Genomic DNA, 17,700 nt, shown 5'->3' on the forward strand with positions numbered 1-17,700 from the left:
CCCCATCACCAGAACTTTTTTTTTTTTTGCACCGGGGATTGAACTTGGGTCCTTGCGCTTGCGAGGCAGGCCACCAAACCACTGACCTAAATCCCCGGCCCCAGAACTGTCTTTTTAAAGAAGATCAGTATAACGGACTAGCTACACAAACACACATTATATAAGGTATACACACAACAATCAGAGATCTCACATTAAATGGAAAAAATGAATAGGCAACTTTAAAAGCAATAGTATTTTCAAGAAACTACATAAAGTCACATAACTTCCTAAAAAGAACGATAAAGCATCTCTATGAATTTTCCAAAATCTTTTCCCAAGGCAGTATAAACACAGTTTGTCAAAACAGGTGCTAAAACCATCAAGAAAATAATAATGGTATAAATTTACTTTTTTTTCACAAGAGTCTAAGTGAACACAAAACATTTCATAAAAGGGAGACATTACATATGTTCAGCAAAAGTCAACATAAAATCTAAAGTGTCCAAGACTGTCTGCAAGTCCACACTTTAACATGTTTATTTTTGTTTTTACTTTTAAATTAGGACACAAAAATTAATCCTATGGCTTATCATATCTTCTTTTGCTACTAAAATCAGCACGAAGTGTTAAAATACTCTGATAAAGATGTCCTACTTTTTTATATTACTGAAAGAATAGTCATAAACATCCAAATCCTTTGATAGACACCCCTCCCCTTACATTCTTCATGATGGCAGCAATTGAATAATCAAATTTACACCTCCCATGAGCTCTATGGGCAGTGGGTGCATCAGTAAATGTTTGTTGAATAAAATAAAATATTTATGTATCGTTCTGTTTAGAATTCATTCCAAGTGTTCATTATAAATTCATGTCTTCTACCTACATATTGACAAATGTGACTAAACTAAGTCACATTTGGTAGAAACATTTTTATAAGTCTATACTGTCACTGTAAAATGATTCTTCAAATAAAAAAGTTTTTCTCTTTAATTTTGCACTATACACTATTTTGAAATTAACTGGAAAATAAATAGGGCCATCATTCCAAATTGCTCAGCCTTCACAGTTACATTTATGCATCTATGCCTCACCATGCAGTGTGAAGTGCTAAGTGCTATCAGCAGAGTACTCTTCACCATCCCGTTAATGTTGGGCTTGTCTGTGTGACTTGCTTGGCCAGTGAAATGTAACCAGAAGTGACAGCATGCTACTTTAAAGGTAATACCACAGGCCCTCCTTGACTCCTGTCATCTACCACAAGAAGATCATCCCTAGGTGGCAAGCCTTTTGACTCAAGTCATAGAATAGAGGCATGTGGAGGCAAACTGAAACTGACAGAAATCTACCTATTGTCCAGGCCAGGGCCCAGGCAGTTAGATCCAGCCAAGCCTATAATGGCCAAACCACAGCCAAACTACAGACGTGTGGATATGATTTTATCCGTTCTTGTAAATTTGTTGGGGTACACATTTAAAATGTGGAAAAATGTTACACAACAAAAACTGACCTCATTTCTGTACCTTTATATGACTACTCATATACAATTGCATCAAATCACCCCTTCTTGAGATTTATCTGTCTTAAGCAATTAATGTCATTTTGTTTGGCTATGTTTGAAGAAAACAGAATCTGAAATTTTTAAAATAAATAATATTTTAAATAAAAAGTAGTTGTCAAAGACATTCATCCTATAGCTAAAGTCAAATTTCCAGAAACAAAGTGTAACATTCTTTTTCTTTTTGTACCAGGGATTGAACTCAGGACCTTGTGCTTGTGAGGCAGGCAGCAGAACCACTGAGCCAAATCCCTGGCCCTGAGTATAATATTCTAAAAAAGGAAAAAAAAGCTATATTTAAAGAACTTAAGTGATAATTTCAAAATCTCAAATATTTCTAGTTTATCAGCCAGTGCTCCAAGAGAACTGACTGTAACATACCTTCTTAAATTACTGGTTATCTTGGGCCGGGGATTTAGTGGTTCTGCCGCCTGTCTCGCAAGCACAAGGACTCAGTTCAATCCCCGGTACCAAAAAAAAAAAAAAAGAATTACTGATATCTTAATATCCACTAACACCTGTATTTAGCAATTTCTGAGTAGCTTCCCTCCAAAACCTCACACTTACAGCTATTGCTGAGAGGAGCCAGTATGAATTAGTAAAAGTCTTGAATTCAAAATCTTTCCTTTTTATGTCCCATAGCAATTTAGAACATTGTCCTGGCACAGATTTTTGTTTGCACAAATATTTCATTTGTTAATTTTTTTCTATCATAATTTTTATGATGCAAATTTTAGATTAATATATGTTCAATTACCATAAGCTATGAAAGTTAATAAGACTGTAGAGGGTCGATTCTAAGACTATCATTTCACTTGATGACTTTTACATAAAGCAAAACTATACTATGAAACTTTGCCTACTTTTACCACTGTTCATTTAAGGTACATCGGAATTTTAAAATCACAAAATTTCACTTAGTAGCAACCTTAGGGTTAGTTCAACCACTGAGAATATTTCTACAAACTTCACAACATTCCTTTCAAATGCTCAATTATGCTGACTCCTTCCTGCAAGCATTTGCAACCTAGAGTTTACAAACTTGTTTGAAGAAATTATTTTAGTAAAAGGCAAGTTCTTGGCCTTTTGTCATTCTATTTTTAAAATTAAATAGTTTTAAATGACCCCCTTTCTGTATGCAAGGCAAAAAATGATGTACCAAGTAAGCACGAATGATGGCTAATAGAGTAGATAAGCCAGCTCATACCCAGGTTGTCTCCTGAATAATTTGCCCTTTGCATGAATAACACTGTTTATGCCCAGCTTTTTCACAGTTAAGTCTTAGTTGCTTTTATTTTGATCCTACTTTAAAACTTGTACTAATAGTAGACAAGTCCTTATAGATAGGATACATGAGGATATTATATAGAAGTAGTACACAAGCAATAAGAATAATAATTTTGCAAACAGATTCAAAATAGTCCAGAAACCACAGCTTCTTACTCAAAATAATCATCAAGCACATCAAGAAGTACTGGTCCTTTTAAAAAAGTCAAAAGAACAAGAACATTCAGAATAGCAAAGACAAATGTTATCTACATGTTTAATGTTATCTAAATGTCTACCAACAGCACAACTGTCTATCAACAGTAAATTGTGACAGATTTACACAATGGCACACATACAGAAACATACTATCTATAACCACCTGTAACACTTTGGATGAATCACACAAGCATTGTTATGCAAAATAAGCCAGGCACCAGAGTATTCTGTACCATAGATGGTTTGATTTCATTTATACAAAATACATAAACAGGTAAAACTAATTCTTGATGGTCATTCCTAGGGAGTAGACAACAGGGATTAAAGAAGAGCTAGGAATCAGCTATGATTTTGGTACTGTCATGTGTTTTAATCTGGATGCTGATTATACAGATGTGCTTATGAAAACTCATTAAGCAGTTTACTTGCAAATTGTCCACTATGAAGTACGTAATTCACAATTCAAAGTTCAATACATGTCAGAAACTTTTTTTTTAATTGAATTTATTGGTACATTCTAGGTAGACAGTACAGTTGCATTCATTACTGGGATCTTGTACCTTTACATGCCAGGTCTTGGTTCTCATTTTTCATTTTATAGGAATCAGCTATGATTTTGGTACTGTCATGTGTTTTAATCTGGATGCTGATTATACAGATGTGCTTATGAAAACTCATTAAGCAGTTTACTTGCAAATTGTCCACTATGAAGTACGTAATTCACAATTCAAAGTTCAATACATGTCAGAAACTTTTTTTTTAATTGAATTTATTGGTACATTCTAGGTAGACAGTACAGTTGCATTCATTACTGGGATCTTGTACCTTTACATGCCAGGTCTTGGTTCTCATTTTTTTCCCCTTGTCCCCACCCTCCCTTCACCCAGAAACTTTTTATCTAAGTAGATGTTATATCTGACTGGGTTACTCACATACCAATATTTTATTTGTAGTGTTTGAATCTTTATTGATCATTAAAAAATAATAATGAAAAACTCAATACATTAAGTCTAAAAGTACCTTTGTTCAGTTTTAAACTTATTATATGTAATTAATTTTATGCACTTTAATATACATATGTTCCAAAATCAAATATGATTTTTGTTTTTGAGACAGGCTCTCACTTTGTATTTCAGGCTGGCTCTGAACTCACTATGTAGCCTAGGCTGGCCTCGAACTCACATGATTCTCTGGCCTCAGCCTCCTGGGTGCTGGGATTATAGGCGTGCACCACCACATCAGCAAACTGGTACCAGGGATCAAACTCAGAACCTTGCGCTTTCAAGGCACTCATTAAGGCACTCATTTAGCCACTGAGCTAAATCCCTGGCCCTGTTTTGAATATTTTAAAAACTGTTTTCTTACATAATAAATTGAGACTAAAATTTAAAAGTCACTTAAAATGAAAAAAGCTAGAAAACAGTATATCATGAATATTAATTTTTAAATTACTCTTTAAAATTAACTTTTAGTACACTATTATTGATAATACACAATGCTAAATTTTCTTTTATATAAAATCACGTATAAAATTGTATGCTATGTAAAAAATGAGACAAAACAACTTCCCATAGGAGTTCGCACAGTAATGTTGTAATAAAAAGGTTTTGAGAATGAGAGAAAAAGGTGCGCACACTTTAGTGAAGGAGAAACATGCAGCACAGTGAAGATATGCTGACAAATCCCAGCTTGTGTTGTCCATAAGTTGTGTGACCTCTGGCAGGTCTGCTTGTCCATAACAAATATTGGCTGAAACAATTGTGGCTTGTAAATTTCTAGTAGCCACATTTAAAAACATAGCAAGTATAAGTACACTATAATAGGCCAATAATATCCTATACAACAGTTAAATTGAAATATAGTTCTATAAAAGCACGTTGAATTTGAAATAAAAGCATTCCACACCACTGTAATTTTAGGGTTTAATTATGAATTAATTAAACCTAAAAAAAAATCTAACATTCAGTTCCTTGGCTCGCTGCATTTTCAGTGCCACGGCCACACATGACTGGTTCTAGAGAGCACAGCTGTCAGGTTATCCCTTGTCTCTGAGGCTCCCTTTCTTCACTTACAAACTAAAAGTATGCGAGGTACAGACTTTCAAATGTAGGTGCCTATGGAGCAAAAGCCAGTATTAGAAATGCCAAGACAACGGCAATGAAAACTGGCCAAATGCAGCATACTTGCCCCACTCCAAACAGGCATCCAGTCATTCACCACACAGGAATGCAAATCCAGTGCTGTGAGATCTTATAACTTTTCCAATAAAGCTAGAAAACCAGACATTTATGTAAAAAAGAAAAAAAAATCTTTCTTTTTCCATATAGACACTACCGTGAAATTTTTCAAAGCTTTGCATGGGCTAAAGGAAAACATAGCCATATGCTGGTATTTGCAACCTGGGCTCTAACAACTCTTCTGTCATACCAATGTATGACTTATACAGAGGAGTAATATGACTTCTACATCTGGAAGCTAAAAATCACAGCTGGATAATCAGTTGAGTTCTGAGCTTCAGAAATCCCCTGTGCAGTCAAGGTGAAGATAAGATTCGGAGCAGCCTGCAGGGACTATTAGCAGGATCCCAGCAAGTACTTAAACCCTGTCTACATGCCGGGATACCAAAAAGCCTGAAAGGAACCACACTAAGGTAAGGAGAAGCCACAGCCCCTAATTTTGGGTCAAGAAGAATGTGCTGAGATAGAAGGAAAGGGTGGTGAACCTGAATTTTCTAAAATGTCTGTCACCCTTACTCCTTGGAGCCCAGAGGCACCTGCCTGGTTCCTCCAGGGCAAACAAGATCCAAGAAGCAAGGCAAACTTGATATTCACAGTGGAAAGCTGCAGAGTGCAAGACTGAAATTAGTAGCTTGAGTAGCTCAGCACCTTCAATGGACATAGTGGACACAGATGGAAAGGGGTGGGGCTGGGGGTAGCAGATAGACTCCTACGAGCCCAGTTCTTAAAGTCCAGGTGATGCTGGGGATTTAGCTCAGTGGATCTGCTGCCTGCCTCACAAGCGCAAGGACCCAAGTTTCATCCCAGGTACAAAAAAAAAAAAAAAAAAATTAAACTCCAGGTGAGTTACCCCCAGGGGATAATCTTAACTCTTTGGTAGGATCTGAAAAGAGTCACACACCTTCAGAGAAGATAAAGTAGAAATCTATCTTGTGAAAATTGTTAAGACTCCATCTTTAGTCTCAGGGTGAGGAAGCTTGGAAACTGAGAAGTGCATTAATAAGAATCCTGAGTTAAGATTCAAGCAACTTGATCAGTAATCCCAACTGGCACCGTCTCGCTATATGACTTGTTTCCCAAAATTTAAAACAGTAGTAATATTACTCTCTATATAACATAGGGTGGTTTTCATATCAGATGATACAAATATAAATCAATACAAAAGTATGCATCTCTCACGTAATTTTGAGACTTTATTTACAAAGTAACTGCAAGTCAATTTTAGAAACACATCCATTGAAAGCCATGTAAGCCTCTAACCAGGATTCTTCTTTAATTGGGAGCAGGAAATGATGGCTAGCTCGTCGGGGCTTTAGAAAGGAGCAGCAACAGGTACTGACTACCCACACTACAAATTCAGGCACTTGCAGCCTTGTCCGCAGGAGTCACAGTATAGGACTGGGGCAGCTCAAATTCCAGGACAGACTTAAAAGAACCTCAAAAAGAGGAAATTACCCCAAAGCAGTGGTTCTTAGCCTTTTTCAAGTTACTGATGCTTTGAGGATCTAATTAAAGCTATGACCTCTGACTTGGAAAAAAGTACACATATAGAAATGATATATTTTCAGAAGATTCATGGGTCCCCATGGATCCCAAAGATGAAAATGCTACCTTTACAAAAGAGAGCTTCACAAGAGAAGACAATGTGGTGTTCGGCATGGAGCTGTTGCCAAGTAAAATGCAGTTTAGAGAACAGCCAGAGGCCAATGGTTAAAATAAAGCAGGCTTTCTTTACAAAAGCTCAGCCCATCATTAATTCAAAGTATTAATACTGTGGGATTCTCAAATCAAGATTTCTTAGAATCCATATAAAGAGTCTCACGCCTGTTCATAAGTATCATCATTCTTGCTAACTAGTATCTACTACCTCCTTAGACAGTTTCAACGGGAGAGAGCGTCCTCCAGATCAGTGCATGTAGACCTTAAAGAGACTCAAAAGACTGAGAAGAAAAATGTATGAAAAATACAACATGTAAGTCTTCCTAAGACCACACTGCATATTATCAATACATTATAGAATATGTAGGAAACTGTCTCTATTTTTGGATTTTGGAAAAGACAACAGAACGCAGTTACAAATCATGGGAGACTTAAGGTATTATAGTGAATACCACTATAAGGATACGGGCACAACAACCTCAAGTGACAATGAGAACCACGAGAGCAAACTGGCAGCCACACACACAGCAATGGAAGCGGGGCAGACACTGTGTCCACAGAGATTCAGCTGCAGTTTCTCACCAAGAGGAGCAGAATTCTTTTTGGATCTCGAACATTATATGGCCCCAGACAATTCTGACAAAATACTCTATTTACTCTTCAACCTAATTTCCTATAGAAATAAACTTTGGACAGAAGGTATCAGATATTAAGTTGATAAAAAAAATGGTATTATTCTTGATTTCAACCAACAGAAATATTTACCTTATGTATTTCTTAACTTTCAAAGTAGGGGTGAATGAACAAATGCAATTAATATTATTTCTTTACATTAAGATATCTTTTGAGGACCAGTAAACTGTAAAATAATGTTCTTCTAATAAAATTTAGGTCGTCACTAAGGACTACAGTTCATACAGTCAGAAAGAGATGAACACAATACATAAACCTACTGTACTATCTTCCTATTCATCAAAGAAATAGTTATTTAAACTAGTGGGAAATTTTCAAGTATTATAAATGGATGGAAACGTTGCCATTCACTGTTACTTCCCCTACAACCTACTAGCACAGTATACACTTCAGAGAACTGCACAGAATTTTAAGTTTTCCAGGTCCGATGGTGTAAATGCCAAATAAATTCCTCTGAGGTGCCATGATATCGTGCGCCACCGCTCGCTAAAATGGTTCAAAACAATAGTAAACCAGGACTTAGTTAGAAGAAAAACGTTTTTACAAAACTACTAAGTCAGATGATCCAGGAAAATGGTTAAGAACATAGTCTGGCATACAGCAAGTGCTCATGAATGTTATACTATGATGACTTTTGAAATGAGGATGTTGTAAACACTACCGGCCATTGTTCAAATGTGCATTCTTACCCTGTGGTAGGCAGATTCTGAGGAGCTCCTCAATAACCTTCTGTTATTCACATCTCACAGATTCTCTTCCCTTAAGGGTGGGCTAAACATAGCCACTGGATTCTAGTGAACAGTAGAGGATGGAAGTGACAAGAAATGACTTCCAAGTTCAGGTTACTAAAATATTTTCACTTTCACTTGGATGCTAGTACTCCTTCTCACTTTCCTGGATCTCCTACCCTAAGGGCCGGACATCACGCTGCTAGAAAGTCCTGTGTGATGGTCTACTGAGTGACTGCAAGTGGATCCCACCTGAGTTAATTGTGAAGCACAGCTTTCAATTCCAGAGATATTCTGAGATAACTGAGTCAACTCTAGTCAACAGCTTTATGAAAACCTGTTGACACACTCAGAATCATCCAGCTAAGCCTAGATTCCCTTCCCATAAAAGCCATAAGATAATAATGTTTGTTGTTCTAAGCCCAATTCAGTTTTCAGATAATTTGGTATGCAAAAAAATAACTAAAACAAATTTTGGAAACAGGGGTACTACCACAAAACCCTAAAGTAAAAGCAGGCATGGCTCTGGAATTGTATAGTAGATCTTAAGAGTGGCGTTGGCAAAGGTGTAAGGAGTTTAAAACACACTATTCAGAGACATTTGGATTTTAAGAAGTGATAGAAAGGCTTAAATGAAACTGAGAAAAAGCTTATTGGAAATTAGATATTATGTAGTTCCAGAAAGCTTAACAGTACCCCTACTTATACAAAGTTATGTGACCTACAATCCCTTGTAGTTATACAGAAAATAAAAACTGTCAAATGAACTGAGTGATCCAGTTAAAATTTCCCAGAAAAAAAAATCCACCTTGTTTCTTCTATTTTATAGTAAACCATAAGAAAGAGATAATTGAAAGAATGGATAAAAAAGACAGGACTGAGTTTAGAAAATACCCTTTCTAGACAGAAAATAATGCTAAAATTAAGAAAGGTACAACAAAGAGAAAAGCTAAAGATGTTGCTGTAAAACATTTCCGCTAAGACAAACTAAAAGAAGCATCTCAGAGTACTATTCCATCACAGCACATGATTCCTTATACCACATATCCTTCAGCAAGCCTGAGGAAAATTAAGGGCACTGATTCGTATCCATCTGAGCAGAAGCTCAAAGCAGAGAAATGGCTTTTGTCAATAAAGAAGATACCAGGAAGTTTCACAGGAGACCCACAAAGTTTTGATAGGATTGTCAGCAGAAACTATCAATCTGGACTAAAAACTATAGAGAAAGTATTAAATATAAAGAGACCATGGATCTCCAAAATTCTACCTGCAGGAAGTAGGCTTGGAAAATTACTCAGCTGCAAATACTATATATTCTGTCTTTCATTAAAGAGAAAGGATGACTCAAACGGGAATCGAGAGCACAAAGGTTTGACTCAAGAGCTGCAGAAAATTATTCCCAAACTGGACTCCTAATCCAGGATCATTTGGCAGTTTAGATTTCAGAATTCAATGACTCCTATGTACTTCACGCTTTCTTTTTTTTTTTTAAACAGTAATATGTAGGTATCTATGCCTACTCTACTACTGGAATTTCACTGTGTTAAATGGCAGATAATTTAAGTTTTTAATTTCACAGATCTATAACAGGAACTATACTTGAAGAACTATAAATGAAGAACTATACCCAAAGAACCTCACCTTTCAAATTTGGATGACTTCTAGATTTTGAACTGAAAGGATTTAGTTCTCATGTTCTAATAAAAGTAGTACTCGACGTCAGTATATTGAATGTGCTTTAGGGCATCCCAACCTCTTAAAAGAATGTAGGTCCTTTGAAAAGTTCCCTCTTAGCATTCATTAAATTTTGAACGATTGATGCAGTATAGCAAATATTACAGATGTTATAACAATAAATCTTATTAATGTAAAACTTGATAATTTGCTCTAGTCAAACTAAGTAATCAAATAGTGAACAAATGTTCTATTTTATGTATATATATATAATATTTGAGCATTATAGCTATTATCAAGACAGCTTATAAACAATGTGAAAGATCTTTTAAATATCTATGCAATTTTTTGTTTGTAACAAAAATTCCAATTAAAGAAGGTATCTTAATGAAATGTCAACTGGAAAATGAAATGTTTGATTCCCCTGAAATGATTACAATTTTTATATTCATGTACTCTCAAAACAAACAGCATCATTCAAATGTTCCATGAGGCCTGTCCTTCAGAATGTCAGCACATCTTTCACTTTTCTAGTCACTATCATATTGTGACATTTTATGTACAAAAAAAATAGTTAAAGCAATATTTTTAAAGGTCAGACTGTTACAGACAGCAGTTTATTTCATACCCATGTCCCTCCAGGCTAGGAGCCTATTTCGTGAGGCTCATTAGTGAAGGGTAATGACTGACAGACATGTCTTCAGGAGAAGCACACACAGGCCAAGAAAAACAAAGAACACAAAAGTCCAACTGAGAAATTACACAACACTGTTTAAAATCAGCAATGCCCACTTCTGTCAAAGTGAGTAGAAGGTGCTGCTGGTCTACAGAGGCAGCACAGGGAAGGGGAGGAGTTTCATATTGTCATACCGGAAGTCACATATGTGGGCTCTGGGATTAGTTTGAGACACAATGGTTTCTGATTTATGCAACTCAAAATTCAGTTCAGTAACTATACAATTCACGGTCTGTCAGATTTGATTAGTTAGTGCATTTCTACATAGTGGCACCCTATACACGAGTTCTCGCCATATCTAAGCAAAACTGCAAAGTGTGTACTGGGAGTTACCAAATATTTATTCCTCCTACACCAGGCTTCTGAAAAGAAAACTTGTTATCACTACCTTATAAGTTGAAATTTTTATTTACATGCATGAATGGATAACTTAAAAATTGTATGCCAGAAAACAACCTTAACAATCATTAAGTTCTAGCTGTCAGGCTGTTGGCTGCCTAATCTTTGCTCTCTAGGAAAACAAATGGGCACTGAATCTAGGAGAGAAATTCTAGTATCAAAACTGAAGGAATTATAAGTTTCTAATTGTGTGGTTTGATGTTATTTCAGGAAGAATCTGCCTCCACCTACAGTCATCTCCAGTGCTAACCAAACTCACAGATCGCAACAGCAACAAAGGTCCTACCCCCAGGAAATGCTGCCTTAGATAATCACAACTGTTATTTCTGATTCTAAATTTTATCTTGACTCCTCGGATAACCCATCTAACCTACTTTCTCAAAATCAATATTGTCATGAGAGACACTAAAATAATTTTGAGGGCAACAGCGTAGCATGGAAAAAGTACAGCCGGGATTTCATTTTGGGCATTCTAAGCTCAGGTTTGTTAGACCAGATCTTGACCCGGGCAAGCTAATTAACTTCTCTAGGCCTCAGACTGCTCACTCTCATTAAAGTGCAGATGTCACTGAGTGACAAAGAATGTAGGTAACATGTTTAGCATAGTACCTGAACGCAGCAGGCACTCAATAAATGTTATATATTAAAATAATTTAATCTCTTCAAATAAATCTTCAAAATTCTACCAGAATAAATTTACTTCAAATATCCATGGCTCAAAATGAAAATGTGGTTTAACATTTTTCTTTTACAATAAGTTATATACATATGACTTTTAATTTTAAACAAATGTACAAAATCCTCAAACCACTGGTAAAAGTAGCAAACATTTTGTCCTAAATGAAAAAGCACAAAATGAAAAAGGGAAACTCTTAGTTGTTATCATATATAAGTGTTTTCAAGATGTTCTTCTTCCCCCCTGAATGATTCAAAATGATAGAAAAGACCAAATGAGAGCATTTTCAATTAAATAAAGTTTTGTGGGCTCTGCAAACAACTATATGTAGGCTACAACTATCAACACCATTAGCTACTACTGTAGTTGGGGGGGGGCAAAGATGACCAATACTAATCCAGCAATAGCAGTCTTTATCACCTAAGAAACTTAGCAATGATAGGCTCCAGGACACATACTAATCACTTTTGATGCATTATCTGTAATCCACACAAGGACAAGAGATAGGCATCTTTGGCTCGAATTCAAAGAATAAATCAAAGAGCTTACCAGCTCTCTGAAGGTCACCCTACTGATAAACACCAGAGTTGTACTCAAGCTATATCAGATGCCCAAATCCACTTTCTTTTCCCTGTTGCCTACTACTTTAAGAACATGAAGATATGAAGATATGATACAAGTTTTTCTCTCAAATTCTTTGCTTTTTGGTCTACACCATCTTCAGGCCTAATTCAAATTCACTCATTCCTTCAATCACTGAAATCTGGTCTTGTGCTCCAATCTTATAAAAACTGTCCTTGCTAAGAGAGAAAAAACTGTAAAAGTGAAGATGAGATTTCCAATCAATTTAGAACCCAAACTACAGATTTTTAATCGTGTGTAATTCTCTAATGGGGTCAGCCAAAATTTATTCTCATTACAGAGTTGACATGCTCCACTTTACAGAAATGACTAAGGCAGGCACAATGCACAGTAGGGGTTGCAGATTCTTTTATAGAAGACTGTACTGAGTCAGAGTTTCAAAAAACATCTAGAAGTTTTAATTTTTTAATCAGGAAATGAATTTACATGTAAAGAAAACCCTGAATTTAAAGGATAACTTTTAAATTACAAAAGCTTGATAAGTATCTCCTTTTAATTGTAAAATATACTTCAGTAAAGATGTCTATTGAATGGGCAATGTCTAATTAATATTTGTAAGTCCTAACTTTGCAGGTGAAGATGACTACACTTAACCACACACTGCCCACTGTAGAGGTCTAAGTCACACAGGTCTGTGAACCACCTTGTTTCATATGAGTTTTCCCAATAGTCTAAATGCAAGCTTCACTGTTCCAAACACTGTACACTAGCTTCTGCAACAATTATAAACATTATCATCCTGATTATTACCTATGAAGAAAATAAATCACAAAGAAGTTAACCAGCTTGCCCAAGATGACAGATCCAATAAAAAGGATAAAAGAAATTAAACCAAAGAACTCTGGCTTCTCAGCCCATATCTACTACACATTACTACCTTCCTTAAATAAACACATTCAAAGGCAGGGAGAAATTATAACATAGGTATAGGCCTATACCTACTGACCACCTGCTACCGGCCAGGCATCAGGCACTATAAATGAAAGAATTTCAAAAAAAAGAAGTCTGGTTCTGAACTTTTCTTTGTCAAAAGAACATGTGAAAAATAAGAAACTAATCAATTATAATGTGTCTTCATGGTTAGACTAGTGGGCTAAAGGGTATAGGGGAACAAAATACAAGCACGACACACGTGACATTTATAAGCACCAACTTTTTATTATAAAAATTACAACAGTTACTTGAAACAGTACATATTTGCATATTTACATTACATAAACTCTTCTCAGTGGTTCCTGGTCATCACTTGGAACAGCAAAAGTATCACAATACATACTGTAATACAGTGTTTTAGGAATATAGACTCTTTTACTCTACACTAAGTATCTTTTTAAAAAAAGTTCAGTATTCTTTCTTCAGATCTTACTGCACATGGTTACTGCCTGAGAAGCTGCATCCATCTCCTAAACTGACATGATCCACAGTTTATCTGTAATCATATTCTAATTCTACATTTACACTGTCAAGGAATAGCTCTTTTCCAGAGTAAAGGACACTTGATTTACTGTTTTTCTTGATGTTCATTTGGAAAAAAAGAAAGGAGTGACTATCTAGAAACACAAATTCAGTCCATTTCAAAATTTTACCACAAACCATGCGAAGAGAATAAGAGACATCAGAGAGGAACTCTGATGATAACAATAGCTCAGGTTTCATAAGCAGTTCCTGCTCTGTGCCAAGTCTGTGCTAATGGCTGTACACACACTACTGTATTTACTTCTCACAATACACCTATGAGTCTTTCTAACCTCCATTTTACCAATAAGAACAATGAGGTCCAAATTCACACAAAAGATGTGCAAGTAAAATATGAATGATACTGTAGAGACAGGTCTGCTTTTAAACACATGCTTGGGAAAAGCATGAGAATGTCTAGGGCCAAGCAAGTAAGGGAGATGTGTGAAGAGGCTCGGTTTTAAGATTATAGAGGTGTGGTTCTCAACTATGGCTGCACTTTGGAATTGGAATCACCTGGAGAACTTCACAGACTGCTGAAGCTTGGGTTTTCCCCAACCCCCCAATACTGTGGCCTAATTAGTCTGGGAACAGCTAGGTGAACCTAATGTGCAGCCCAGCCTAAGAAATACCACCTACAGACACACAGAAGGGCACGTGGAATGCTTGAGAACAGTAAAACTATTCATATATACTTTTAAGTATTTTGTTAATGCTAAGTAAGTGCTGCACAGGCCAAAGTTTATTTCTGCCACCAGCACATGACCTCTGCCCTATTCCTCCATGTAACTTCAATGCCAGAATGAGAGGGATGGAAGAAGAGAGATGGGTAGGTAGGCAGGCAGGCAGACAAACAGATTTCTTTTAGCTGAGAGTGTGGCATAATCTGAACTTTTTTCACATCAACCTTTCTCACCATTTCCTATTTATGAAACTATTCTACAACAAAATGTTCTTGGGGTAAAAATAACCTACTTTCAAAGGAATCTCTAGAGTATAACCTATTCTTCAATAAACGATGACCTAGATAAGCTTATTATTTAATAAGTGTATAGTACTATCAGACAATAGAACTAAACTGCTTAAACTTTTTCAAGAGTCATATTTTAAAAGAAAGCCAATCTTAATCCAAGCCAGGTCAAGATATTCTACCTTATTAAACAAATCACAAGAATACAATACGAGATGCCCTAGAAACCCATCTATCCAGGCGGTACGTAGCACTGCAGAGTGAAATATCATTTGTAAATGAAAAGAAAAGCAAAAGCTGCACGTTATCAGAAAGTGATCATTAAATGGCCTGTGGATATGAAATCCACAGTATATGTGTCAGAAGTTGAGTGAATACATTTTAAAGAAAAGAATCTTTAGCCTGCTTGTGAAATAATTCTTCCTACATAATCATATGGTATATGTTGCAGCACAACAACTCAAAAGGAAATGGCAAAAGAGTAAATTAAGAAATGAACTTGAAGCCCGCCTGCTCAAACTAGACAGGGACATTCCTATTTTAATGATCCTGACTCACCATTCATCAGCATCTCCAACACTACCACCACCACCAAAACAAAGGCAAATCAAAGGAGTAAGAAAATTAGTGGAATACTGCAAATAAAGTCTGTGATTATGGAATGAGGGCTTCATTCAACAAGCTTCAGCATCTGAGGCAATGAAGTTTTATCAATAACTGAGGCAATGGAGCTACTGGACAAACTATTTTGTTGTTATTTGGTTGAGTTTTCAAAAAGCAGAGACACAAGCATAAAACCCAAGAAAACAGACAAACGTGCTTGGGATTAATTTTTGTTACCTGAATAACTATATTCTGTCATTATGGGTGTCAGGCACTTGATAGCACTTGTGCAGTGCTGAGGATATAATGGTGAAAATGTAGTCCCTGCCTCTACGAGACTTCTAAACTAAGAAACACAGGCACAAAACCTCCCACAATCCCTCTGACATCCCTTCCAGTCATGTTTTTGAAAATCCATTCCTCTTGTTGTACTGCTAGTCATTAAGTTTTCCCTTGGTCTAACTGCACTAAAATTCACCAAGAAGCTGTTTATAACTTCTGTTTTTTTTTTTTCTGGTACCAGTGATTGAACTCAGGTCCTTGCTCTTGCAAGGCAGGCCACCGAACCGCTGAGCTAAATCCCCGGCCCTCATATAACTTCTAAATAAATAAGTAAATAGCTACCTTTCCAATACAACTCATGGGTACATTTCAACATGTTTAATTTTTTAACCTAAAAGTGTATCAAAACAGGCTTTCATTTTGAACCAAGTCCAGTCACATTATTTTCATTGCCTATGGCTCAATGAGCTAAAAATACTTTCCTTTCTTCTAAGTTGGGAAGACCAAATAAGACCAAGCAATCAGCTGCATATCATTTTCTCTCATCTTAAATTTTTTACTAGAAAACACACAGAATACCTACAGTAAGAAAAAGCCATCTGTTTTACATTTGTATACACATACACAGAAAGAAACCCCTTCCAGCTTGTAATTACCTAGAAATATAAAATAAGCTATATTTGCATTATCAGCAAAAACTGTATTTCTCTACTTACTGCTTTGGTGGGTGGGAGCTCCATAAGTGTTGAAAATAAGTGCAGTTGAAAGCTAAAAGCTCCCCCCCATATATGTGTGTGCGTGTGTTTATAAATATAGATATGTTATATTCATAACAAGACCACATGGAACTTACCTTTCAGTCATGCATCATTTATGTTTCTCCAATTTATGTTAAATGAGATTCTAAAATAGGATACAAGCTTAAGTCTTTCTATGGGTTTGTATAGGTTTTTTTCCAGTTTTGTTTGCTCTGCCTAGGCAAGGCAAAAATGTGTTTCTCCTCTTTGACTTCACAAGACTAAATGTGAAACACACACACACACACACACACACACACACACATACTGTGTGATTAGCTAGTAACAGTCTTTTAAAGACAAGCTTTAAAAAGAAATACTTGCAGGATGGTGAACAATTAAACAGTGGACTTTTCTCACACACCCCAACATCTCTCAAATCACCTAATTAAAAGAGTTTTAAAAAATAAAAACAACTAGCATCTCTAAGTTCCATCTGACAGGGCCAAAGTTAAGTTTGGGTTAAGTCATAATTTAAATATCCCTCGAAAACCAGCAATTTGAGAGGTGACTGACAAAATCCACTGGAAAGTAAGTTACCTAAAAACCCGGAACCGTGCCTGTTGGGATGGGCTGGCAGAAGCGTCTGGAAGGCTCTTCTGCCGGATTGTAGCGGGCCCTTGACAAGCGGTCTGGTAAGGACTCCCAGGGCCCCGGTCCAGCAAACCCGGGATGATAGCCTGGGGCAACCGATTTCAAGCGCAACCGCTGGGTTACAGGAGAGGGGTGACATCTCCTCTGACCTTGGGGCCCCGCAGCCTGGCTCACTCTCTCTCGGAAATCCTTGAAGGTTAGAGGTGGCACCCGCGGTGACAATGAGTCACCAATGCCACTCTCCCGGCGGAGGCGCGGGGAAAGTTTGCCACTGGCCGCGCGCGTCCCGTTAACCATACCTTGCAACTGGGCAGAGAGGGACTCCTGGTGCTGCTGGTACTTGAGCGCCACTGCCTCGGCTTTCCGCAGCTGCGTCTGCAGCTCGTAGTAGAGCATCGCGCCGTAGAGAAAGCCGAACACCACGGTGAGCAGGAGAAGCGTCTGGAAGACCCGCTTCTGTTTCCGGGAGCACATCCCGTTCCCCATCGTCCCGCCTGAGCCCTGCGCCGCGGCCGTCGCCGCCGTGTCCA

At 36.9% G+C, this 17,700-nt stretch overlaps 1 protein-coding gene across 3 annotated transcripts in view; it reads right to left on the reverse strand.

Moving 5' to 3' along the window:
* Positions 1-17,694, reverse strand: part of Golim4 (golgi integral membrane protein 4) — a 77,023-nt gene extending 59,329 nt beyond the window's left edge. For all 3 annotated transcript variants that reach the window (XM_010606693.2, XM_010606694.2, XM_010606691.2), the window contains exon 1: positions 17,470-17,694. In XM_010606693.2, the coding sequence (XP_010604995.1) occupies positions 17,470-17,656 (187 nt within the window). In that variant the 5' untranslated portion in view covers positions 17,657-17,694. The remainder of the gene's footprint in view (positions 1-17,469) is intronic.
* Positions 17,695-17,700: the final 6 nt, after the last annotated feature.

This window comes from Fukomys damarensis, unplaced genomic scaffold (genome assembly GCF_012274545.1).
Source record: "Fukomys damarensis isolate Sample0158 unplaced genomic scaffold, DMR_v1.0_HiC HiC_scaffold_12, whole genome shotgun sequence".
Taxonomy (NCBI): domain Eukaryota; kingdom Metazoa; phylum Chordata; class Mammalia; order Rodentia; family Bathyergidae; genus Fukomys; species Fukomys damarensis.